The 27615-nt window shown below is 36.5% G+C and overlaps 1 protein-coding gene across 1 annotated transcript; it reads right to left on the bottom strand.

Moving 5' to 3' along the window:
- On the bottom strand, positions 1–21938 carry ALKAL1 (ALK and LTK ligand 1). The gene is made up of 4 exons (XM_070942307.1): positions 21563–21938; positions 3841–3894; positions 1809–1889; positions 1–65 (listed from the first exon to the last, which is right to left on the bottom strand). The coding sequence occupies exons 1-4, from the start codon at positions 21936–21938 to the stop codon at positions 1–3; spliced, it is 576 nt and encodes a 191-aa protein (XP_070798408.1).
- Between the last annotated feature and the right edge of the window lie 5677 nt (positions 21939–27615).

Genomic DNA, 27615 nt, shown 5'->3' with positions numbered 1-27615 from the left:
CTATGACTGTGTGCACAGTGGACTCATTGCCAACCTTGTCAGCAATCTTGCACATCTTTTATAATCTATGAATATGACAAAAGCAAATTGTTAGTTTTGATTAGCAATATGTAGCTCAAGCCTGACGAGAACGTTTATATAATTTCAGAATAGAAAAGTTTTTTTCTCAAAAGTGCTCATAAATGTAAGTACAAATAGAAAGTACACTTCAGAATTCTGATTTCTGGATTGATCAAAGTTTGACAGAAATAAAATCTGCAGAGAACTCTGAATTATTTTACAGGGTATTTAGGGCAATGCCAGTGCCCATCTCTCCCTCACTTCAGAAACAATGCAGTGTGTCACCTTTTCTCCTCAGCTGCTGTGATATCACAGTATAGCATAACTCATTGTCCTGTTCACTTTCAATCTTCTCAGAAACTTCCTTTCACATCTCTCCCTCCTATGAAGATACCCGGTCATAGTTATTTAATTCTAACCATCCCCTCCTCCTCCCAAAAAAATTCTATCCAGAATAGGAACATTTCTGTCTTCATTCAGCATTCCTACAAAGTGTACATATATTGTTCTGGTAAAGAACCATCCCAAAATGACTGTTTTAAACAGAGAATTTTTGATACGAACAATTTAGCACACACCTACTAAAGTAACTGCAAAGTTACAATAATTTAAATTATCTCTATTTTTTCAATTAAAAAGGGTTCATGACTTTCAACTGCAATACTCAAAGATAATTGAGGATGCCACATTTTTTAAAAAAAACAAGCGATCAAATGATTGACTTTTATTAAGTATCAGTTAACAATCAATGGAAATCTCTATATGGTTTCTCAAAAATGATTCTCTTTAAGAAAAATAGGAACAACAGTCCAATAAGAAGGACATTTTAAGGCTACAGCATTATACCCAGATTGATTACATACCATCTAGTTGTTGTCTTCTCTTAATGACCACATATTATCAGTTTCAAATCTACATTTTTCACAAGTTATTTTTTTCTGTTATTTTTCTTTTATATATATTTTAACCATATATAAAAGCATTGAAAAACAGCAATGGTCAAGAGTCTGGAAAAGATTTGTTCAAGTGCCAATTCCAATCCTCCCCCAAAAAAAGTCAGTACTGAAGAATATTAGTACTGTACAATATTTCTTTAATATTGAATAATTATATTATATTCATTAATCCATCTACTAAATTGAAACCAGATGTGTGTAGAATACTAATAATCTTCAATATGCCTCCCATAAAGATAAAAAATTCTTCTATATATTATTTGATCTGGGTTTTTTTATTTTTTTAATATCCTGCCTTTTGACCTACAAATACTGTAAACAAGACCCATTATTAGAAAATTCTATAGCAGTCTTCCTGTGTTGCAAAAACTTTGCCACAACACATTTTATTCAACCTTTTCTTCTAGGTTAAAAAAACTATGGTTTCCGCGTTTATAAGGATAAAATACTTCCTCTTCAGATCTGTTTAGGGTAGGCACAAATGTCTACCACAAAATTCTTGAATGTAAGTTTAATATAATTAATTATTCAATAAACATGGCTGGTTTGCTAAGTACAGGGAGATAGAATCCCTCCTATATGTTAATGAAAAATACATTGCATGTTTTACTTTCGTCAACCAAATTTAATAACCTGCTTTAGCCATTATTACAGATTTGAGTTATTTTGCAAAATAATAGCAAATGTATACACATACCGTTCTCAAAGAAGGATAGTGAAATAGTCTTGTAATTAGAGCTTCAATTTAGAGACAGGATTGTGAAACATGAATTTAATTTAATTGTAACTTACAAGCTGGTGTTGAACAATCCCGTGTATTATGATATAGGCGATGGAAATGCTTACTACATTCAGCTGAAAATGTGACAGGACCTGTTTGATAACAAATAATAATTAATGAAACACAAAATTGTGGTATTTTTTTAACATTGCACAAATAAGAAAAATTATCATTTTTAATTACCTATATTTGATTCACTTTTAATCTGTTTAAGATCACTTATTTTTCATTCTCTATTCAAAATACAATACTACATAATCTTCTGACTTGGTTACATATAATTATAATTTTTATAAAACTTATAAAATTAAAATGACAAGAGTTGCAAGCATGAAGAAACATGATTTCTGGAATTCTTTCCAACCCCTTTACCAACTACGATCATATATTTGTCTGTATTCAATAGGAAGCATGTACTCTAGATCTATAGCATAGATCTAGAACTACAGTTCTACATCACATGGCTGGCAGAAAGAAAGAGGGAGATTTAAAATGAAATGGTTAGCAACATTCTGAGCCAATATTCAAATTCTTTTTGCAGGGGGTCACATTGGAAAAATTACTTATTGAACGTTTTTCTCTACAGTCCTCAGTCTATGCTGTCAATTATCAAACTCCATCTTTCCTTAGCCGACTTCTCCTCTTGATGATGGACTATCATATGCTGAGTTCTGAGCTCTTTTACATAATTTTTCCTCAATATTCCATGACGTTGGATGGAATTAGAAGGCAAAGAAAGCATGCAGGGCATTAGCTTTAAGCATTTTAAAATGACTCTGCTTTTCATCATATGAGTGGGAAAGAAAATGAGGGAGCCTTGAATGGAGAATCAGCAACAAGCTGCTTTCTGATTGTATTTCCTGTATGGATACCCACTGGGAGTTTCTATTGGTTTTTTGTTTTTCTCTACATATTTCTTACTGATCTTTCCCATTTTTTTAAATAATCTTTCCCCCCCCCCCCCGTCTCTCTCTCTTTTTTTTTTTTTTGGCTTGGCTTGGCTTGGCTTCTCTGCATCTACTAAATTTGGTCCCATCCTATTTGTTTTAAGAGAATCTGTTAACAAACAGATAAACAGTCCCAAGCCCTTTGCACAATGGAATTGGAAAGAACAAAAAGAGCAGAAGTGGTATTTAGTGAGACATCAAGTCATTTTTGGACACTAAGACAGGCACTGCGTTATCTTTAATTTGCTTATAGAAAATTACCAGAAGGTAATTATTAAGCATATTCAGTAAATGATAATTACTTGCCAACCACATGTCTAATTTGGGGATAGAACATGTGTTTTCTCTTTGACATATACTATTCTGTATGTCTCTGTTACTCTTTTGACTGTAAGTTCTGGTCCCACCTTAGGCATGAAAGCCTGCTGGCAATCACCTTGGCCCAGTCACTCCCTCTTAACCAACTCACTTTACAGGGTTGTTGTTCTGGGCAAAATAGGAGGAGGAAGGAATATTTTATATGTTCTCCCCCTTGAGTTGTTTATAAAAATAATAAAACTGGGATAATAAATAAATAAGTATAACATTATAGTTCAGCTCCTTCAGTCCTTATCTCCCTGAAATGATTTGAATTTGTTTATAGAAACAAATCCCCTTATCTTTTTTTATCCCTGGCATGCCTCTTGTCTATGAATTGGATGTTTAATATTTATTTTTATTGATTTTACCATTTTTATTGTTTTAAAATATTTTTTAAAATTTTGTAATCATAATATATTTTCTGAACTGTAAGCCATGCAGAGTCATTAATTGAGATGGGCAACCATGGAAGATGGATGGATGGGATAGATGGATGGGATAGATGGATGGACGGACGGATGGACAGATGATATCATGGACAACTGCATGCTGTTAGCATAGAGATGAATGTGTGCATTCAAATGAAGGTAAGCAGTCACTTTCTCCTGATTTTTTTTATCCATATCATGGTCCTAATTTTGTATTTCTTTGTATAGCTTTGTCATTTGAACATTCTGGACACACTCAATCAACATTTGAATAGAGGTTATCTAAATATATTTGCCATAGCTTTTACCTGTAAAGTGTTTGATGAATTTGTCTTTTAAACTGGAATCTCTTGGAAATACCTCTGTGAAACAATAGAGATATCATAAGACAATAACAATAGATGACACGAATAATAAAATACAATAATATGCTTTAAAATATGTGCATCTATAAAACTTATTAAGAAACTTGTTTTATTTTCCATTTCCAATCAACAATTGCAAAGCTAAAAAAAATTCAAAATAAAATTAACGTACACATTTTTAGGCACTCATTGAATTATCAATCTAAATACAGGAATAGCAAGTATAAGAATTCTCTACAAAAGAAACATTGCATATAGAAAGGTGCTCCTTTATCTCCTGCAGAAGTACTGATTCCTTGCATAAAACTATGTGTGTGTATGAAGAGACAATTTAGGGAAAGTGGAGGTGGAGGTGAGCCTCACTAGCAATTGTTATGAATAACCAGCCAGGTGGGGCACAATTTATTCTGCATAGGAACCAGGGCAGAGTAAGGATAGGGTTTTTTAAAATAAACTTCAAAGCTATCTTAAACTGACAGCTTCTGATATATGGTGATATAAGTACTATTTCTTTAACCATGTGTTTTTATTTATTCAGTATATGCTATATTTAAATTTGAAAAATATCCCTATGCATACATTTCTTTGCTGAATAATTCAAAAACTCTATGTTTAACTAATATCAAAGCATAATATTATTTAAAGAACCTCATAGGAATATGCATAGAGAGGAAGAGAGCATCACATAGGAACAGAAAGGAGTTGAATTGTTATTATTGGTATATACAGGTATCAGAAGAAAGGATGTCTCTTATTTGATTGCTGGCTGGGGTACAAATCATTCTCCATTGGATGTGGAGGCAGCAGCCAGATGTGGGTTGTGCTCATTGTCAGAATAAAGGACTGAGCCTGTCAATTGATTTAAATTCCGCCCCTGCTGCCAGGGGATTCCAGTTTTTTGCTCAGTCCGTCAGACTGGACTGTTGTGTGGATACTTAACTCTGACAGCTTTCAGCGTTAGAGTGTATTTTATTCATATCTGATTATTCAATTTTGACCACTGGACTTCGTATTGGATTACTCTTCTGCTTACTGTAAGATTTGAACAAAACTTTTACCTCAACATACCTTGATTACAGCAGAGGCACATTGAAACTGGTCAGTTTCAAAGGTTAGTGGAGCTTTCCGCTCCCGGGGGTGATCCAAAGTCACCGGCTTAGCCGGTGGGATCCTAACAATTGAATAACGTTACCAGCTGTGGAGCTTTGCACTTCCATATCGATTCTCCCAACAACTATAGCCATAAACTTTTGCATTTGAGGAGTTGTCTCGCTCCCTGATTCTTGCCGCTTGTTGGCAGTTTTAACAAAGCACAGAGTTTCCCCTGCTATTTTAAACTCACAGCTGATTGAGGCTAATTAACATTTTCGCTACGAGGCTTGACTTTCTCTGGCTATCTCCGTTTATCAGAGCTTTTAGCAGAAGCTACTTTCCACCTAACAGGCTGTTAAAGCACTACTGCTGCTTAGCCTAACCGCCTCTCAGCTGATTGAATTTGGTGCTGGCTGTGAAGTGGAGTTTCGCGCTCCCAAAGGTTTGCCATTTGTCAGCGTTTTTTATGAGCAGGCTTACTGCTTATTAACTGACTGAGACTAATTGCATGTAGTCTCTTTACTCTGACAGTGCTTTGATTATTTGGCCAAATTAGACTGTTTAAGACAGATCTGCCTTCATTTGAGACTGAGCACTGCTTCAGTTTTTGACAGTTATGCCAGCTCGAGCTCTTAGGTGACTGCTTGGCCGCCATTTTGTTTAAGGGCAAGGGCACAGTTTTTGTTTTTGTTTTTCTATCAAGCCTCCAATCCTTAGTTCTGTGCCGGCTATAAGCATATTCTGCCCTTATAAACTAAGACTGCTACATCTGCAGCCAGTCCCACCCTTTAAACAGTCTGGAATCTAATATTGTAGGAAGATGTTATTCTAATAGGGTAAATATATGTTATCCACACACAGAGTCTGTCTTCCTCCTTTGACAAAAGCTGGAATCCCCTGGCAACAGGGGCGGAATTTAAATCAATTGACAGGTTCAGTCCTTTATTCTGACCAATGAGCACAACCCACATCTGGCTGCTGTCTCCACCCAACGAGAAGGGGCATATCAGGGAGGACCAACACCCCTTCTGCATACATTTGATCACTCTTCAAGGGGCTTCTTATAATGAGTGGGACCCTAAGGCAATATGTAATGTTTTATCAATAGATGGTGGGATAGAGGAAGAGGAAATTCTGAAAGGCATAAAAGTTGGTCTGAATGGAATTAAGATATCCTGCAAACCTCAGTCTGGCTGAATGTCATATCTAAATTAATTTTCATGAAAAACTTTGAGAACTATATAGCTTCTTTTACTGGATCAAATGACTGCTTAGAAGATTACAATCTATATATATAAAAGCGAAAACCACTCACACATTAATCACGAAATCTCTAGAACCGTACAGCCTACAAACTTGAATTTTGCCACGTATGTACCTGTTGGCTTCTAGATGCTCACTAAGAAAGGATTTTTTGAAATGACCATCACAGCATTAGTATTTCCTATATTATTATTAACACGCTCTTATGCTAAGGACTGGTGACCATCAACTGGATACATATTATCTTCCATATACTGTATATGCTGTACGTTTATTTCGAAATAGATTAAAGCCATTCATAATCATGCCAAAACATTTTTTGTAAAAATCGAGCATTGAATTAAATAAATTCTAATTTCAACATAAAAACACGGCAAGTTTACACTGGTTATATAATCACTAATTATTTCTTATACAGATGGTTTAATTATTAGTCCTAGGCAAGTTGTTTCTTATTTGTGGTTCTTCTCAGCCATCTGGCTTATTGAACAAAAAGACATATTTGGATAGAGCTGAAAGATATTTGTTCCATTAAGAACTGCAAAGAATTTGCAATGGAAACTTGTTGTGAGCCAGCACGTTACACTTCTTTTTTTGTATATTTAAAAGAAATGAACACTATAGTAAAAAAGCTACAGTTTTAACTTTTCTTGTATCCCTCATCATGCTTTCATTCAATAATTAAAATGGAAAAAAACTGTTTTTCTACAATCTTTTATTTTTGCCATCACAACGAAAAAAAGAAATTACAAAGTTATCAGTTGAGAAGAGCTATGCACATTCAGCAGCATATTTTAATTCTGATAGAATAATCTTCTTTCCTTTAAATTCTTATGAAAAAAATGTGCGTATTTCCAAATACATGCACAGTCATTTCACTTCAATAACTTTTCCAGCAGAAGTACTGCTTGTACTGCATATGTATGCACAAACAACTAGATATAGCTTTCAAAACAATATTCCAATTTTTTCACAAAAACACAACTATTTTAATATTTCAAAATGATGCTTTGTTCAAATTTGAACTTCCTTCAAAAGTTTTGGACAGCCTTGTCAGTCAGTTTAATGATTTTTTTCAGTCCAAATAAAACCAGCTGATTGCAAAAAGTCCAATATCATAACTAGACAAGAGAAAGCTAGAGGACCAAAAGACAAATATTCCATCCTTCATATAGAATTCCACATTGTGGCTGCTGCAACAGAAAGCTAGGAACTATTTTAGATTGATGATGTTCAAGTCCCAGATTTTCCTGAACAGCAAAAAGACAGCTGAGATTGTTCAGAATTCAGGTCCATGCATCTGTGTCGCTTCTAGTTTGGCTCTCCATATATATTATCATTAGCAGTAAAATGTAGACATAAACAAGAGAAAAATCTTTTCTTCTTGAATATAAATAGATAAGATGAGTCATAGTACTCATGACCTTGATGATTTAAGAGCCTCCAGACTGGAAGTGGTTGCTGAATAAAATTCAGAAGGCTTGAAGAGGGAATTTAAACCTTCACTGCTATTATGTGACTAAAAATAAGCTCTTCTGAAACATATTTGATTATGAAAAAAATAACCTTTGGATTTATACCTATGCAAAGAATGATTTCAAAAAACTCCTCTCACCACCTCTTACACTTTCAATTATCAAAATAGAAGTTGTAACTTATACAATTTGCAAAATAAATATGAAAAAAATAGCATCACTTCTAGTTTGGGTCTCCATGTATATTGTTGTTGATAGTAAAATGTAGACAGAGAAACAGAAAAAATCATACATACACATACATATACACATATATACATATGAGGATTATCACAAAATGTATAAGTTCTATATACTTCTTTAAGATTTAGAATGGAGAATGCTAGTGATGCAATGACATACTGTTTGGTGTAGTGGTTGGGTTTGCTGCCCTAGACACCAAGAAACAGGGTTACAGGTTTCCCTTACACATGAAAAGCAGCTGGGTGACTTTGGGCCATTCATTCTCTTTCGGACAACTCACTTACCAGGTTATTGTGCTAAAAAGAAAGTTCTAGAAGCAGAAGTTCTAGATATGTTCAACACCTTGATCTGACCAAATATAAATAAGGCAGAATAAAAATCTAATAATAAACCTGCAATGAAATCTTTAACACCATCAAATCAACATTGTCTATCCCAGATGCTTGGGGATAGGTGGATAAAAACGCCAGATCCAGTCTAAACATTTGGCTGAGTGTGTAACCAATCATCATAATAATGACCTGACAATTTTCCAGAGTGCACCACAATCATAAATGCAGATAGCATTGACATGTTTCTCAATGCATGCACATGTGTACCGGTAATTGCTAGTTTCTAAAAACCAGCAGAACATGTTAATTGCATTCTTCTGAATGTTCACTGTTAAGATATAAATCATAAACCAGATTGCTTATTATTTACTCTATGACTATCATTAAGTGTTGTACCTTGTGTTTCTTGATGAATGTATCTTTTCTTTTATGTACACTGAGAGCATATGCACCAAGACAAATTCCTTGTGCGTCCAATCACAATTGGCCAATAAAAAAATTCTAATTCTAATATCCAAGGTGTCCATACACAAAATTAACAAACAAGCCAACTCATCTACAATTTCGAAATGCACTCTCGAACTCAACATTAACAGAACAAAACAAAACAGAATAGGTAGAAGTTGCATACATCAGCACATGAACACCAAAACTCAACAAAGCACTCAAATCAAATGAAAGGAAGACATAAATGGAGAAAGAATCTGATGAACATCCAGGCCCTGATCCATGAAGGGCTTTAGAGATGACAACCAGCACATTACTGAAACTGGTAACCAACTGGTAACTAGTGTACCTAATGAAGTAGAATTATCACATGATCATATTACAGTCATAATTATTCATATAAAGACATTCTGGGCCAGCTGTAATTTCTGAGTGGTCTGGCAGCCAAATGCAAAATGTAATTTAGTAGTCCAAATGGGAAGTGACTAAGGGATGACTAACCACAAGATCTGTTAGTTCTGAAAAGGACATAATTGGCCAGAAGATAATCTGGACAAAAGCCATCCTTGTCACAATCACCATATGCTCTTCCATCAAGACTCACGAGTTTAGAAGATTCCCTAAATTGTGAACAATTTTTTTCTCACAGCAAGTGAACCATCAAAAATTAAAGATGGGAAATCCTTGTACATGACTAACTCTTGAATCCAAAGTCACTCAGCATTTCTAGGGATGAGCCTATATTTACTGTATTCCTCCCTACTCTGATTTTAATAGTCTCTGATGACAGAGGTTCAACAACATCATGTGGTTGACAGGAGAAAGCTGAACACATTCAGGAATCCTACAAAGAATGGATCTTGGGCTTCTATCCATCAAAACTTACTGGAACCAATCACAGAGAACTATTACAAAACACTCCCCAACATACTCAAACTCCAAAATCACTACAGAAGCATACCACAACTGACAGTATTAAAAAACACCAAGAGATCAAATAGACTAGGAGAGTCACCTCACTATTATCCTGTTCTCACCAAAGATCATCCACAAATGAAATTAATGCTATTTCATTACTATGTCCTGACCTAAAATCTTATTAAAAATGATCCAAACAATTGGCTCTGGACAGGGGTGGGCTGCTGCCAGTTGTAACAACCAGTTCGCCCAGAACCGAAAATGTGAGCATGCACCTTCTGTACATGCGCGCTGCACTGAAAAGCTGGCGATTATATAGGACGTATAGCTGTTTATGAAACTGTGAAATTGCCACCTGGTGAAAAATTAATAGGTTGTAGATGAGTTTACAAAATTAAGAAAAGCATAGATGGGACAGTAACTCATAAAGCTCGCCTTGTAGCTCAAGGTTTTTCTCAGACCGAAAAGGATTTCGATGAGGTTTTTGCTCCTAGTTTACGAGCTAGTACTTTAAGAACAATGCTAGTGTGGGCTGCTAAGCATAAATATAGTATTAACAATATAGATGTAGAGACAGCATACTTGCATGCTGTAACAACTTTGCCATCTTTTTCAATAAAACGCTTATCATTTTTAAATGTTACTGTAAACCCAAATTTCAGTAATGATTTAACAGATAATAAATTGAATTTTAACGCAGGAATATATAACATAGGCAATGGTTCATTACTAAATGACCAATGAGCAACACCCTCTCCAGCTATCTTAACCTTCCAGCCATTTGCTAGTTTAACATGTTGGCTACTCTTCCCCATTTTAACAAAAAAATTTCTATTTCTAGAAATTGATTGAGAAGCACCACTGTCAACAACCCAACAATCCTGGTTAACATCAGTAGTTGAATTGGATATAGCTAATTTACAACCCTTCTTGGGTCTAGTATTGTTCCTAACAGACATTTTCTTATTTTTACAATACTTAGCTATATGCCCTTTAGCCCCACAAGCAAAACAATGTTTTACAAATAGGCAATTGAGTACATTTTTTCTTCTTCTTTTGGTTGTTGCATTCTCAACTGATCCCTTTCTTGTCTTCTTTTGGATTCTTCCAATAACCTACCGGTTATGCCAGCCAATGTCAGTTCCTCTCTGGACAAAACCTCTAACGAAGAAACATAGTCGTCATAACTATCGTCCAAAGAAGAAAGAATTATATAAACTTGTTGTAGTTCTGAGAATACAAGTTCCTTTTCATGCAGCTCCTGGAAAATTCTGGTCATGGATTCCAAATGAGCCATCATATCTCCACCTTTCAGAAGATTTTGTTTAAATAATCTCCGTGTGAGATAAATATGAGCACCCACAGAGTCACGAACATATAGTCTCTTCAACTTGGTCCAACACCTAGCAGCAGACTCTTCGCCACGAATATGGACAAGCTGTTGGTCACCCAGTGTTAGTCCAATAATGCAAAGAGCTCGTTCATTGTCTCTGTTAAACTTGGCTAATTTCTTCTCATCTTCCTCATCAGCAGGATCCCATGCTGTTACATCCGATGGATTATTAACTATGTCCCACAGTCCTTCTCTACGCAGAAGTAGAGTACATTTTGCAGACCAGGATACATAGTTTGTTCCATCCAGCCGGGTTATCATGGAAAAATTTGCTGCTTGTTCTAGTGCCATCTTCACTTGGATTGTTTATCATAAACACAGTTTGTACTATTCACATTAACTCTCAGTTTAGCTTTTAACAATCCTAGTTAGTTCTGGTTGGCTCTGGGCCCATAACCAATGTTAAGGATATTGGTGTTGTATTACCAACCAGCAGAGTAAATGCACAAGGAAACGTTGCTGAGAGCAATGAATAAGAGTTACGCAAACTGGTTTATCAAAAGCTTACTTTATAGTAGAAAAACAGTCTCATAGTCTTTAAACAAATTCCAAGTCTTTGCCAGTAAATCAGTCCAGTAGTTACAGAATCTTCTTACCCAACAAACAGTAGTTGGTTAGAATAACAAACTCACTCTGGTTCACAAACCACAATGGTTGCAGATCCATCCAACGATGATTAGCAGATAGCAACTCCTCTCAATGGTAGCTTATCATAGCAGCTTCATCATCTCATAATCTTCATACACAATGGCAGCATAGCATAGCAGCAACTGAATACGTTACAGTACCTTGCTTAAATACTCTCACAACCAGTCATTATCTAATTACAGCATGACTCAGCATTAAAGTCACATAATACATTTACAGATTAAAGTTACAGTACACATATATTGCCTGTACAACTGTTAGGCTCAAACCATATCCTAACAACTTCTTTCAAGCAGGAGCAACTAATTCCTCACTTAAGTTGAACTCACCACCATTTCAACTCAACCAAGTTGTCTTTCAGGCACTATAACCAGCCAAGAGAGACATAAATCTGTAATGGCATGTGTGGTTATCATCTTGGAAAGTGGGAGCTGGGGAGGAGATGCTGCCTAGGGAATGATCAGATAAGAGCAGGCATAGAAAGAAAGTCAGAAAAGAGCCTCCTAACTTATCAGTCTGTAAAAGAGACTACAGGAGGTTTACAAGATCAATGTCAGCTTTCAAAAGAAAATGATCAGATGAGCTAATTCTACTTTTTATAAGTCTACATTAAGACAATTTTGCTATGTTCTCTTTTAAGGTTTCCTAAGCAGCATGTTTTTCCCACCCCAATGAATGATTGGGATAAAATTCTCATACAAAAAATTGTTGTGACTCCGACCCCCAAGCCCATCTTATCGGATGGAGAAGACTCCGAAAGTGAAGGAGAGGAGTTGGCAAGGCCTCCCTCTCCAGGACCCTCCTCTCTGGCAATGCCTCAGGTGTCTTCTGAAGGCCAAGAGATAGGCCAAGAGCCAGGCACTTCCGAGCAGCCGCAGTTAGACAGTGACAGAGATAAGTCTTGGCTGGATCCCCGACAGCATCGGAAAGACAAGCGCGCACAGCAGAGAAGGAGTCGTGCCAGAGATTAAGCTGAGTCACTGGACCACACCCCACAGGGATAAAAGGGGGTGGGGTGGCCATTCAGGCTTTGTGACGGACAAAACTGAAAGCTAGCAAGTCATTTTGCATTTCTGGAACTTTGTTATATGCTCTGCTTGAATTGATTTTTGGACTGGACTTGACTATTCTTTGGCTTTTGTGGACTTACTTGGATGTTTCAGTCGGAGGAGATAAACCTCCCTTTGTAAGTAAAAACTTTTGGCAAGCAGCCACTGGGTTGCTGCCAATTCTGTTATCAAAGAAAATTCTTGTCTGCTGGTTTATTTTAACTCTTGGTCGACTGCTGGTGTGTGTGTGTGAGACGGGGACAGAACAAAAATGTTCATTTGAATCTTCTTCATCTATATAATTATAATCTGCATAATTATCTCCTTAGACATTTATAAAGTCTTTAGTGTGTGCTACCATTTTATTCTTCTTGCCTCTACTGTTCTCCATACAATTTTCTTTCTATATTGTATATTCTTTTTCTCCTCCACCTCCACAGTCTTCTTTCCACACTGTTCTTATTTTTCTGCACCAACTATCGTTTCTCTTTATTATCTCTACCTTGTCTGCACTTACAACTGTTCATTTAATTTCCTTTAAGGATTCCCAGTGCAGGTCTCAATCCATACATCTTTTTTTTTCTTCCTCTTCCTCCTCCTCCTTTTTCTTTTTCTTTTTCTTTTACAAATAACCCAGTCAAAAATCCAGTTAGGATTCTTGGAGTTGCTGAAAATACTTAAAATAATACTGTTCAAGTGTTCTGAACAGTCAGTATGCTTTATTTCAAGCTCAAAATAAAATTCTTGGTATAAGGAAATATTCTTCTAACAGAACTATCAAAATAGCTGTTTGGGGTTTTGAGCTCAGAGCATTTTCAGTAGTTCTATTCTGTTGGGTTCAGATTAAAAAAATGTTCTCTTTCAGATTGACTGGCCTTTTTATAGGGTTTTATATACATCAAGAGAGCCAGTTTGTTGTAGTGCTTAAGGCATTATGCTAGAAACTGGGAGATCATGAGTTCTAGTTCTGCCAGATATGTGACTTTGAGCCAGTCAAAGCCCTAGAAAAGAGGCAATGAGAAATGAAAAACCTTTCCAAGAAAATTGCAGACACTTGTCCAGGTAATCTCCAAGTACTTTACACAATTGAACAGGGGGAAAATATGTGCATCAAAAGAGAAGGCAAATATTGAAGAAAAATGGTCAAGTGTGTCATAACAGTGCACAAATAGGCCCATTTTTCCTGTCCCCCTCCCCCATCCTCTAATATTCCTGCAGAAGCTCACAGCCTGGTCGATATCCGATATGGCACCAAGAATTCCCACCTCCTTTATTATTATTATTCACTGTTATGAACAAAGAAGGAAAGAAAATAAATATAAAGCTCAGAATACGGAAAGAATTTTTGAAGAAAAACCACAGCAAGTATGCTGCAATGGAACTATGAACAAAAATATTAGCAGCCTCCGCATGCTATCTCTTGCAAGGTCTGATAGACAACAAAGAATATTGGAACATTTCATATTAACTGAATTGAACTTAAAATGAAGGAAGAAAAAAGGGTATCATAAGTGGTGAAACTCACTCTTCTTTTATTTTCCTGGAGCTGGTAAGAATGTAATGCTTTGAAGTATCAGACTTGGAAGTCTTGTACAACTTCTTTTCAATTACAGAGGCCTCAGTCAGTAGCAGCTGCTACTGATTTTGTGCAAGATGGTATATAATCATAAAAATCATAGGTTTAATAACAAAGTGTCATCTACTTTGGAATGAACTTCATAAACAAATACAGCAGGAAGGGCAAATTATATAAGTTATTATTTTACAATAGTATAACACTATTGAAAGTTTACTTAAAAGGTTGTATGGAGTTGTGTAATGCTTTATATGGATTTTATGAAATTTAACTATTAACAGAATTAGGTATAATGGATTTGTAATTATTTGATTATGGGACAATCAGCTACAAATTCAAATACTCAAATATTCAAATATGGTTGGTATAAACTATGTTTAGTCACATTTACTTGCATGTGTTTACATTTCTTTGGTTTACTCCTTTTCTGTGATTTGTGTAATCTACATAGCTCAAAAGGAAATAATAGCTTGTTAAGTATTTATGAGAAAGAGAAAAAAATATGTCCCAAATCATCAAACTCATCCAATTATGGTAAACACTATGACTAAAAAATAATCGGCTGTTCTTTAGTTCTGCTTGAGTCCAATGCACTATTTCAGCTGTGTATCTAATGACTGGAATTTCTCAGGTGTTAATTACTTTGATGGTATTTCCACCACTGAGTTTGGATTTTAAGATCACTCTTATGATATATTCACTTCTAACCTTCTTTTCTACTTCAGTACTGTCAGCTTGAAGGAATCTCAGATATTTGTAGTGATTGTTTTCATCTGACTCTTGATCTTATTTCGATAGGACATCTTGACTCCTTCAGTTTTCACTATTTTTCTCCTGTTGATGGTGAGCATGGCACATTTGTCTAGTCCAAACTCCAATGCAGTATCTTGGCTATATACTGTATACAGACAGTTTTGATTATTCATGTAAGGTGGTGTGATATCCTGGCAGATGTTTTTGATATTTAACAGCCATATCCTGACGTACTTGTTCTGTGTTGTTGATAGAGGAATCAGTGCAGTGAGAAATAATAGTAGTTGACAGTAAGTTTCCTTGAAAGTTTCCTATTTTGATATTATCCTCTCCCAGTCTGTCACCACTGACCAGCAACTATGACTTCCATTCTGCCATCAATCGTTGCACAAAGCTTCTGATGTTTCTATTGATTCCTGTTATTTCTAGGCACTTGATTATCAAATTATGTGCCAGGGGAGTCATATAATAATATGTAATAAATCCAAGCTACATTCAAGTTGGTTTTCCTTGTCTTGCAATTTTCCAAAACCATCTTGTCACTTAAGAGCTGATCTTTTATTTTTCTGCTATTCGGGCAGTTTCCTTTCTGCTCATGTGGAAAGAGTTTGTTTTCAACTAGATGCTGTTGAGCTGCATCAGTTATCACACCAGTTAACAATTTGAAACTTGTGGGTAAGCAGAAAATTGGACCATAGTTGCCTGATGCTTTCTCTTTGGTTAGTTATTTCATTATTAGGTAGGTTTTATCGGATTTTAACTAGTCTTCAAGTTTCATTTTCAATACTGTTAAATTACTTGGCAATGAGTGAGCATAGAATAGTCACATGTTACAACTAAAATCCATGCAGTTCATCTTTACCTGGAATTGACCAATTATTGATCTTCCTTGCCCTTTTCTCCACTAATTCTGTGTCACAGTGCACAGTGTGACTATTTTGAGACAACCCAGGAGCAAAATACAGTAACAGAGGTTTGTCTTTCAAATAGTGGTTTATCTTCAAGGAATATATACATACACATACTAGGCAAAGTCAATCATCAACTATAGCATGGAAGCACGCAGAGAGAGAGATGCCCTCACAAGGCCTCTCTTATACATACAGCCGCTTAAAGTTGTATCAGCCCAAAGACCTTGCTGACTCATTCCATGCCTTATATTATTGTAGTAGCTGGTCAGCTCTTAAAGTATTTCCCTGACATTCTGCTATTATTACATTTTTTTTTCATTTCAGCTTCTTTTTTTATTCTACATCCATCTGATCTTCTATTCTGCTGGGGCACAGTTCGGCTTTTTTCCCCTTTGTTGTTGATTTTGCATCCAAGGTATTCAGTTAAACTGCAGTCATCCTGTACATTAGTTGGTTTGTTTCTTATAGTGAGCTGGTGCTTACATTTGATATTACAGGGTTGGCATCTGTTAATATTTATGCTAGCTGTTTCTTTGGAGCAGGCAATAGGCTGCACGCAGGCAACCTTAATCTATTGATTTGTGTGCTCTTCTAGAGACTCAGTTATTCTTTGTTTCAATAACTTTTTAATTGGAGGGCTTTGTTCTTTCTGAAGAGAAGGCAGAAGAGGGTGTGTCTAGTTTGAATGAAAACAATACAATAAATATACTGACCTCTTTTGCTTGGTTTGCCTCTACAGTCTGAGCTACTTTTGGCAAGACTTTGATTTCTTTGCCCCGAATAGACCTTTTCTGCTTTTGTGAATTTTTTTTGTATTAACATTGATTACTTGCCTCTGTTCTGTTATTCCTAGTTCTGGATGGTGTTCTTTCTAGAATTGATGCATTTTTTTCAGATATCCTTTTCTTGTTGGACTTGATTAGTAATAACATATCATTATTTCTTTGTTTTCAATCTTTCTATATTTGCAACAGGTGAATAACTTCTCTGTCATTAGTCCTGCAGCTACTGTTCCTGGTTGCTCAATCAACATCCCTGAGTCTCGTAACCCATTTGTCACTAGATGTCCATGAACACCAAGCCTAGTGCAATCCTCATTTACTTGGATGGCAACCAAACCAGTACAGATTTCTGTAAAATACATCTCACCATATTGGTAATGGGAGACAATTCTTCTTTTGGCTCCTCTGATACTGAGACTTGTCCAGTATGTTTGAATCTCTGGTATAGCTCTCATCTTCAGAGTCCTTCCAAGTAAACCAGATTAAGAAACAGACACTGTTAGGGATTCCAGGAATGTGACTTTATTATTGTAAGGTACAATAACAGATTCTTGAAATCCTGTCTAATTTTCTGCCTAATCCATTTTACGCTGATCAAAATCAGTGTGGGTTAATTTAAGTTTCTTTCTTATATTTCTTTCAATTTCTGTACTGTGAAGAATTCATCTCTCTGAATTCTTTTATGCATTCTGGTGATGCATTGTTAATTGTCTGATCATTGTAGGGTGTTGTTGTTGTTTTTGAAGGAGGGGATCTATTCTACCCTTAAATTAACCAGATTAACAGGCCTCAAACCCTGGAAACAGACACTGCCCTTTATAATATATATCTCAGGTATCAATTACCAAAAAAAATTTTTTTTAAAAAAAATAGATCACTCAAGAGTTTGCCAATATTCTAATGCAAACATATTGAAACTAATGACCGAGGATCAAATGTTCAAGCTACCTCAATTTTCAGCCAAAATCACAAATCATCTCCTGGGCAGCCCTTATTTCTCTATATATTGGGTAAATGTTTTATTATCATTTATTTAAAATATATTTCCTGTCTTCAAAGATATCAGTGGTTGATTTTATTTTATTGAGGATATAATTAACCAACATTTTAAGGCTGATTATTAAAAGAAATCTCTTTAATGTTTCAGTTCAAGAGAATTTCAAATAAAAACAGTTTCCATTTATATAGACAGACTAGATTTTGTTTTTGTTTTTAAAAAGAATATTAATCTTTAACTTTATATTAATCTATACCATCCTTAATAATACTCAACATCAACTCAATGAAGAATGCTATGATCAAATACTATTACAGTTTTTGCTTATGAAGAAACCTCAACATATAAACTTCAGCTGTAGACATAAAGATCTCTTTCACACAAATTTGATTATGGTTAGCAAAGATTTTCTTTTGAAGAAAATACCAAATACGCAGTATCACGAAACAGAGCTACTTAGATCCTGCCTGGGTTGAGTCTGCATTCTCAGTTTAGTTGTTAATATTTCAAGATAACCTTAATTATGACCTTCAAACAAACACACACACACACACACACACACACACACACTCACTCACTCACATTTCTGCAGGAGCTCCATGGTTCACAATGGACAATGAGGGATGCTTCATGTTACCTTCACAAAAGCCTTGTGAGGAAAGTTGTGCTGAAAAGGAGTAATTGCCGCAAAGCTATCCAGTGAATTTCTACAGCTAAAAGTCTTCCCAGAATCTTCCAGTCTGTTTTCAGTAATTAATAGCCTAAACTGCTTTAAAAGTCTTACAATTCAAATATCATTGTACTACAAAATAACTTTTTATATGAGGAAGGCATATTACATAGCCAACTTGAAAAGAAAAGAGATATAGTTCATGCTTTTTATGAGAAATTATACGAAGCTGATAAAATAGAAGAGGAGAGACTAATACAATTTCTGGAGAAAGCCAAGTTGCCTAAAATTTCAGAAACAGTTAAGAATAGGCTGGAGGAAAGAATAACAATGACAGAGTTAATGAATGCAATTAAAAAACAAAAAAACAATAAAATCCTGGGACTAGATGGTCTACCAGTAGAAATATATAAAGAATTAGAAGACACCTTGAGTCTGTCAATGCTAGAAGTATAAAACAAGTGTTAATGGAAGCTAAAATTCCAAACACATGGAAAGTGGCTTATATTACCCTGATCCCCAAAGAAGATTCGGATATAACTTAAATTAAAAACTATAGACCGATTTCTTTACTAAACGCAGACTATAAAATCTTCACATCAATAATTGCGGAAAGATTAAAAAGCTTTTTAAATGAATTCATTCATCCAGATCAGAACGGGTTTTTACCAAAAAGACAAATAAAAAATAATGTTAGAATAATCATGGATGTACTAGAATATTACGAAATACATTATTAAAAACAACTAGCATTAATATTCCTGGACACTCAGAAAGCGTTCAACAATATAAATTGGCAATTTATGTTGCAACAATTAAATTTTATGGAATTTGGTGGAAAATTTAGGAATACGATTAAAGCAATTTACACTCAACAGAACGCAAAAATATTGGTTAATGGAGATGTAACAGAAAGCTTTAGTATAGAAAAAGGAACAAGGCAAGGTTGTCCCCTCTCCCCATTATTATTCATTTTAACATTAGAAAAACTACAAACTGATGATGGCCGCAGGATATAAAGAAAACCTTTACAAAATGTTTTACAGGTGGCACTTGCCACCAGCAAGATTGGCCAAAATGTATAAGAACTCCTCCACCAATTGTTGGAAATGCGACCAGACTCCAGGATCATACTACCTGGGTGAAAATTCATAAATGGCTAGAAATGATAACTGAGTAACATATTGAGTTCAAACCAGAAACATGCCTCTTAGGTATATTGTCAGAAAGTTATGACAAAGCAACCATCTACTTAGTGTTACATATTTTGATGGCAGCTAGAATTACATATGCTAAATATTGGAAAAATGTGAACACCCCACTGGATGATGACATAATTAGGAAAATTTGGGATTGTGCAGAAATGGACAGATTAACTTTAAAAATTAAAGATAAAGAAGACTTGAAATATTACAGGACATGGAATAATTTTTTTTGAATGGATAGAGACAAGAGGCAGAAATGAGAGGGAAATTTATGAATGTCAGTACAACAAAGATGTATAAAACTATGGATATAGTATGGAGAAATTTGTAAATAAGTTAATGTAAATAGAAACTTAGTTGAAGTTTTATTTTCTTTTGGGTTTTTTTTTTTTTTGGTTGTATTGTTGCAATTACTGTTAACATGTTATAGTTATTAGCATGTATATTATTTATCATTGATCTCTCTCTGGTTGTACTTTATTTGCATTGTTATCCTGACATGGCACTGTCTTTTCAATAAAATATTTTTTTAAAAAAAAATAACTTTGTAATACAAATATATCATTTTTGGTGTTACTGCTGTTGCTTTGCAATGAAATTCATATAAGTTTTTATAACACTTCATGCAGTGGTATACAAATAGATTTAATAGGTAATTAATAATAGTAGAAGTAGAAACTATTGTTATTGTCCTTCTTCTTCTTGCCTAGTAATTTCTATAATCCAATGCACAATCATTCACCAAGACTGTAAGTAACTGCTTGGAACTTCTATAAACTTCCAGCCATCTTGTCTTCTACCAGCCTTTTCCCCCATTGCCTTCTATTTTTTCAATCAGAATTGTCCATTGTCTTATTTCTGCATTATGTTTCCAAAATATGTCACTTTTAGCTTCATTGTTAGAGTTTCCAGTGAGTTTTCTGACTTTATTTCATCTTCTTGCTGTCCAAGGTACTCAACAATTTTCTATAGCACCACTAAGGAAAATAATTATAATTAACCATGGTCCCAATTCAGATATAAGTAAGTGCTATGGAAACTAGCGGACCTGAGCAAAGGTTTGTCACTAGGAAATAATTCCAAAGAATTAGCAATGGAGTACTTATGTATATTTTACTGAGACATCCATTCCATTGCACACTCCTAAATCCATGAAAGCCACCCATTAAGCTAAAAGTCTCAAGAGACCTTCTTCACAATTCACCATACCGATTGTGTGGCACATGTATAGATGCAAGAGATCAGTGCCTTAAAGTAACAGATTAATTTGTTATTTATAAAACTATTAAAGTACTGCTAGGGATAGAGATATGGTCTGGAAGGACGGTAGCATTTTTTACATCCAAGTTACTCCTGTTCAGCAGTTGGAAAGTACCTAAGAAATACGACTGATTTCAAAAGAACTCCTTTCTAATGCAAAACTGCATCCTAAACTTCTGAAAATATTTCCAACGGTCACAGAAATACCTAAAGTTTTTTTTTTTTACAGTTTCCTCAAAGCTAAATAAATAATTGAACAGAATACCCTTTCAATGATTTAACGGGGTAAGATTTAAGACCAGATCAATCCCCAAAACTATCTAAAACCCACGTGCGGGTTATCTGAGGCTTTTCAAGTCTTTATACTCACTCCCATCAATTCTGCCAACGGGATTAATGACCATCACTGATAAGCCTTGCACTTTTGGCATCAGACCCGTAACTCCGCACCCCCAAGCCCAATCTTTGGGCGTTAAAACAAAGCGAGATATTTTAAGTAGCGCAAACTCGAAAGACATTTTGGTCCAAGGAGCTGGGGACGTCTCGCTCTTCGCACCAAGCCCCGCGGAGATCAGACTCCAAATGGGCCACAAGAGAAAGGACCAAAAGGAAGGGCAAAGAGGGGAGGATACGGAGTTTCTAGTTTCTTACCTGAATGTCTGGAAGCGGCTAAGAACCTGGGCGCTCGCTCCCTGGAGGTCGACGAAGAGCTGACTTTGGCTTCGCGAGCCAGAGCTGCCGAGGAATAATGGGCGCTGCCGTTGGCGAAGCGCCGAGCGATGACCCGTTCCGACCTGAAGGGGTGAGACGAAGCTGCCTGGAAGCTGCTGCTGTCCACCAGAGCTTTGAACAGCAAGTCGAGCAGCGTTTTCCGATCCCCCGCGGGGCCTTGGAGACCTCTGGCTTTGCTTTGGAAGGCGGCGCCGCTACTGCTTTCCAAGCGGGACGTCCGAGTTGAAGTGAGGACTAGAAAGAAGACCAGAGCAGACAGCACGTGGCGACGGCGACATCTCGTAGCCCCGGGCATCTCTCGGTCGCCTGGGAGGAGAAAAGAAGCAATAACCCGGCGGTTAGCTTCTCTCCCTGACCATCCCGAGAGTTTTCCTCATGGTGCGAGGGGGCGGGGAGCGGGAGGGGGGAGAGAGTCAGGCAGGGCGCGCCAGCCGGGGCCGATCTGAAGAAGTCACCCACGGCTACGGGGCAGCACGAGATCAGTTGTAGCAGCGCCTCCTGCTTTGGCTGCTCCCGGCGGGGCAAAAGGCACGTGACTCTGCTGGGGCGCGCGCACAAGTGGTCGGTGAGACTACAAGTGTTCGCTTCGCCCGGCCCCGGCCGAAGAAATAGTTCCTTGGTGGGGTGGGGGAGGGGGGAACGGACGGAAGGGGGCTCGCGAATTGCTAGTCGGGCTGGTGCTTCCTTAGAGCCCGTTCCCTGGGTGCGACCGCGCAGGCGGTTTGGAAAGGGAGGCACTTCTTTGACTGACCAGTCCCGCCAGGACGACCCCGCCCACCGCGGTAGCTTTGCTTTTCAACCTCAGGCGGCTATATAACTTTATATCCAAGACTGTGAGAAAAGGACAGTTAGCGAGGCGTCCGCGTACTCAAATCTAAGGGATGTGTGGCGGAAAAGTGCTCCGGGGAAAGAGGGGGGGGGGGGTTGAATGGCTGCCTAGTATTTTCCAAAGAGTCCCTGAAACTTTGAGGCGCTGGAAAGATTTATTTTCCCGCCGAGGTCGGCTGGTGAGACGGAGAAGAGGAGAAGACAGTTCCTCTTCCTCACGAGACCAAAAGGATGGTCAGGAGGATCTGACCTATAGATTCCCTCAGGGACACGCAGTTGATTAGATAATACAGTGCGGCTGAAATAATTGGAGGGACTGAGATGTTGTTTCTCCCTCTTATGGTAGGATTCTCCTCGGCACTGACAAACTGCCACCTCAGATATACCTCTAGGACCTGAAAACCATTTGCTTTCCCTTCTGTTTTTCAGATCAGTTAATAAAATAACAATACTAACAGTGTTTCCCCTGATAATTTCACAGCCTTTACGGATACCTGTTCCGATACAACGTCTCACGATCTCTTCTTGTTCAATGCTGTGGCAACCCCTGTTTGGAATAGCACATAAAAACAATTTCTGTGGGCGGAAGCTCACCGATTCAGTCTTTTAATAGCCTTAAGTAAATTAATAGCCTTCAGCTCCGGACAAAAGGGAGCTGAAAATTCATTCAGTTAACTCCGAATCTTTCCCAAGGAGTTTTCTCTACTTTTAAAGTACGAAGGAAGATGTGGAAATCTCTTCCCTGAGTCCCAGTATTGGAAATGGCGGACAGGTGTTGATTCCCTGGGAACAGACGGAGTTCTCCTGGAAAATTAGCATCCCTAAAATGAAGATGAAATAAATCTCCCACCCCTTTAACCTGTTAAAGGCTTGCCTCGTATTAGCAAAACATTTCTAGCCCTTCTCTTATATAGGGCATGAAAAGACAAAACAAAGTGTTACCTGCCCACGTTGCCTCTTTGTGCAGGAATATTCTTCCCCCACTAAAGATTTGTCAGTCTCCTTGGGAGCCGGCGGGCGGCAACAGCCATAGACCTGGTTTATATACCGTAGTTTCCTCGTCGCCTGTCCGTTAGAGTGCTATTGACTTTAGGTGGGTGGCAGGCAGGCAAGGAAACTTTCTCTTAATCATTCTTCCTTGGCTCAACGAGGGTCTTTTTTCTTCCCTGACAAACTTCTTCCGCCCCACTTGTCCCCCCTGAGAAACCAGTTCAGAGCCATCAACTGAGATGACTCTTACCTACTTGTGAAATTAAATTGTCACACAGATTAGGAGATATTTCAGACTCCTTGGTCCAAGTAGTTTTTTTCTTTTCGTTTCTTTTCTTTCATTTTCCCCTCCATTTTCTTTCCTTTTTTTTAGCTGGACTTTCTGGTACAGATATAATTGGGAGGGTAGGGACAGAGCTAAAATAAAGTCTCAGGAATACAAAGAAAGTGGCCTCTGCCACCCCCAAAAAAGAGTCCTTTGTGCACACATTCCTCACAGTTGACCTAAGCTTAGAAAAGATGACAATGTGGGTTTAAGTAAAAGAAACAGGAATAGTCCATTAGAAGTTCAGATTAAGACTATGCATGCTTCAGTAATAGACAATGGGAGCCTTTGGTTTTTAAGGGTTTTGTTTTGTTATATTTAACAAAGTATGTAGAAGGAAAGCAAAATATGTGTGAATAAAAAATATGACATTATATACTATACAAAATGAAAACAGGAATAGCTTTTTCATTACATCACTACAATAAAACAGTACTGTAGACTGGAAGTGAGAATGAGAAAATAATAAGATTCTTCAGAAAAAGAAATATGGGCTACTCTTGAAAAAGTGAGAGGCTATTAGAAAACTCCAGGGCTACAGAAGCAATTTGTATAATATGGATATGTCCATGAAGTCATCAGGTGCTGAGCTCAACTCAAAGGTGTCTTTCTTTTTATTGATCCTTTTAAATCAAATCTTGGCATGTCAAATTTGGAAAGTCTCATTTAACGGAGTAAAAATTAGTGATAAGGTTAAGAGTTTTAACACACATACACTTTTTGCTTTCCCCCTTAACTATACTGAAAACTGCTCCTGTAAACTTTTTTTTCAAATGTTGTGATTTGTTTACACATAATGTGATAACACTCTTTGAAAACAACATTCCAGTAAGTCCTTAGAAATGTGATATCTTTTATACACAAAAATATTGGAATAGGTCAGTTTCCTTTCTGTAACTTAGCATCACCCAGCCATAAGTGACTCGATATAAAGTCTGACTTCATTCTTGAAACATTGGCCTAACAATGCAAAATGACTCCAGATCCTATAAATATATAATGAGGATCCTGTGCTTCCTCCAATATAATTTTTCTTATTGTGTTATGGTATGGGTATTTTCCATCACAAATTCTAGCAGCAAGGCAAATTTGCTATCTTGGATCGTGTCTGTTAAGTAAATCTTGTCTCCCAAGGTTGGGTAAACACTCATGCACAAAACATCCTGCATACGTGTATAAAGAGTTCCAAGAGTTACATTTCTCAACAATTGGTTGTGTGGGTGTGAGTGCAATCATTCTGACACATAATCAAAAGGGATACTGGACTCTGATCAGCATTGAAGCTTACAAGATCGTACCTCTGGAAAAGTAATACAAGGAAGCTCTAAGCCCTTGGTATTAGTCATAGAGTGGTTGACAGGATGGATTACAGAGCACAAGCAATGATGCAGCAGAGACTGGAAGTGAGGTTGAAGAATTCCATTTCTACTGTGTTATTAGTATGATTGATCAGGCAATATCAATACCCTGCAAAACCCAATTAGAAATGTTCCTTTCACATAGTACAGACCATCAATACCAGTCTGAGAAACACTGATTAACAAGCTTATATCAAGTTTATCCTATTAATTGCCAGCTACATGGATTGAACTGTTACTAATGAGACTCTAAGCCACCATATCCAGGTAAATTGGGACTACAACTCCTCAAATTTATAGTTAATCTTTACTTATGATCACTTCTAATAATTAAAAGTATGTTATCTAAAACAAAACACAGAAAAAGACAAAACTTGTTAAATTTGAAGTTGAGAAGTAAAATTAATATTTCTTTGTAAGGAGAAAAGTGAACCCTGCATATGTATGTATTTCAATAAATTCATTCTAAATATTGAAGGCATTCTATTAGATGCCAGTAAGCTTTAAAATAATGGAATGTTAGGGGGGAAAACAACTTTTTTTCAACAAAGGGCTATTGTTCTGAAAAATAGCAAAGTACAGTTATGTGTTTAATATTGTAGTTATATATGATATTTTGGAGAAAAAGGATACCAACAGCCTACTTTCACTGGGTTGAGATGTAACTTTACTGAATATATTAAATAATCTTTTTATAGCTGGCCTTCCTAGGCGGGTGCTTTCCAGATGAGTTGAGATGACAACTTCCAGAATTAACAAATGCCAAAGTTTATAAACCTGGAGGTTTCAAACTGAAAAAAAACCTAATGTTGTTTTAATCAGATTGTATCAATTTTAAATTATATCCCTGTAATAAACTGGATGCATATATTTTTTTCATTCCACAACAGTAGTATATAGAGTTTGCAAACATGTTTGCATTTTTATTTTATTTATTATTAATTTGTTAATCACATTTATACACCACCCATTTCACTATCTAAGTGACTCTGGTGATTTACAAGTAAAAAAATGATAAAATCCACATAAAAATCCATACAAAAACAGACAAAGATAAAAAAAAACTGAGAGAGCCACCCCCAGGATATATCTCACTCTTGGATTCCCATGCAGGTTGGCAGAAAGCCAGCAGAGGGGATCAACCTCACCTCAGGCATCAAGATGTTCTACAGGGTGGGCAATAGGAAATTATTTTTCTGAGAAAGTTAATGGAAGAGCCATTTGTGGCTACTGCCAGATAGAGCCTTCAGATCTCTCAGCCTGAGTCTGTGACTGAAATTTCAACTCGTCAATTTCAACTTTTCACAAATGATGTGAATGTTATTTTAATCTTCATTTGTCATCTTCCTAGGATAAAGAAAGAAACATATTTACTTTGCTGACTGGAATATATAATATATATAAAATATTTGATTTCTTTTCATTTAGACAAGAAACAAAGTTTGCTCCTATTGCCTGCATAGTTATGTATGTCAAATCAGTGAAATGGAGACTATACAGTAACTGTTTCATGTAGCATCTATTCTAGAGCAGTCCCAAAATATTAGATAAAGTGACACTCACAGCCAATCATTTAACAATAACTGGCTAAGAAAACTACAGAGGGTAAGCTTCTGATTTATATATATATTCCTTAAACATCTCCTAAGAGATTTACAATATGTGTTTCCTGTTATAATAAAACTTTATCTCTGTTTAGAGCACTTGGACATCTGAATTCTGCTCATATTTTAAAATATGACACACAAATGACACCTGGGAAAAGGAGGCTATTTTTCTAATCCGATGTAACTTGGATGAGTTGAAATTTCAATCTCAGACCTAGACTGAAGACTCTATTTGGCAGTTGCCACAAAGAGCTTTCCCATTAATCTGCTCAGAAAGAATCATAGGATGAAATTCACAAGTGTGAAGAGACAGGCATTTAATTCCAACAATTCATGCCACAATTTAGTTAGGAAAGGAGTAAAGAACATAGACTCAGTAATCAGAAATTGTAAATGCTGAAAGTAATCAGATGCTGTAAATCATTGAGAAACCATGACAGAAAACTTAAAACAAAAGCCCCATTGGTTTAGTTAGAATATTTATGATGGCCTTCTTTGTTCTATTTTTATGCCCAAAGCGTAGGGCCGATTCATACCAGTTTCTTCTAGACTGCCAGACTGGAATGAAGCCATAACTTTTATTTTGTAACAAGAATCTGAAGTAGGAATGAATATAATTTGTCATTACAAACTCTGCTTGCCTTATTATTAGTTGCAGAGAATCCAAACTGCTTCTTATCAGCAAACCATATTGCCACGCCAAACTTCTTATCTCTTATAGGTAATCCAAGACCGTTCTCTCCTTTCTATCCCTATTTCTCTGAATTATATTGATAGGCAAAATTCCTTCTCACACTCAAAGTTGGCTCCATCCTGTAGAACAATATTCTCCAATAGGCATTTTTTATAGTGTGTTTTAGACCT

Source organism: Pituophis catenifer, unplaced genomic scaffold (genome assembly GCF_029215685.1).
Source record: "Pituophis catenifer annectens isolate HBS135680 unplaced genomic scaffold, rPitCat1.0.hap2 SCAF_3, whole genome shotgun sequence".
NCBI classification, from domain to species: domain Eukaryota; kingdom Metazoa; phylum Chordata; class Lepidosauria; order Squamata; family Colubridae; genus Pituophis; species Pituophis catenifer.
The sequence above is the reverse complement of the archived record's forward strand: the minus strand, read 5'-3'. Positions and strand labels throughout refer to the sequence as shown.

Excerpts from the sequence above, each read along its gene's own strand:
- ALKAL1 (XM_070942307.1), bottom strand. The coding sequence starts at position 21,938 with ATGCCCGGGGCTACGAGATGTCGCCGTCGCCACGTGCTGTCTGCTCTG. Across the intron at positions 3,895-21,562 it reads AGCCGCTTCCAGACATTCAG|AGGTATTTCCAAGAGATTCC; the intron begins GTAAGAAACTAG and ends ATTGTTTCACAG. Across the intron at positions 1,890-3,840 it reads ATTCATCAAACACTTTACAG|GTCCTGTCACATTTTCAGCT; the intron begins GTAAAAGCTATG and ends GTTATCAAACAG.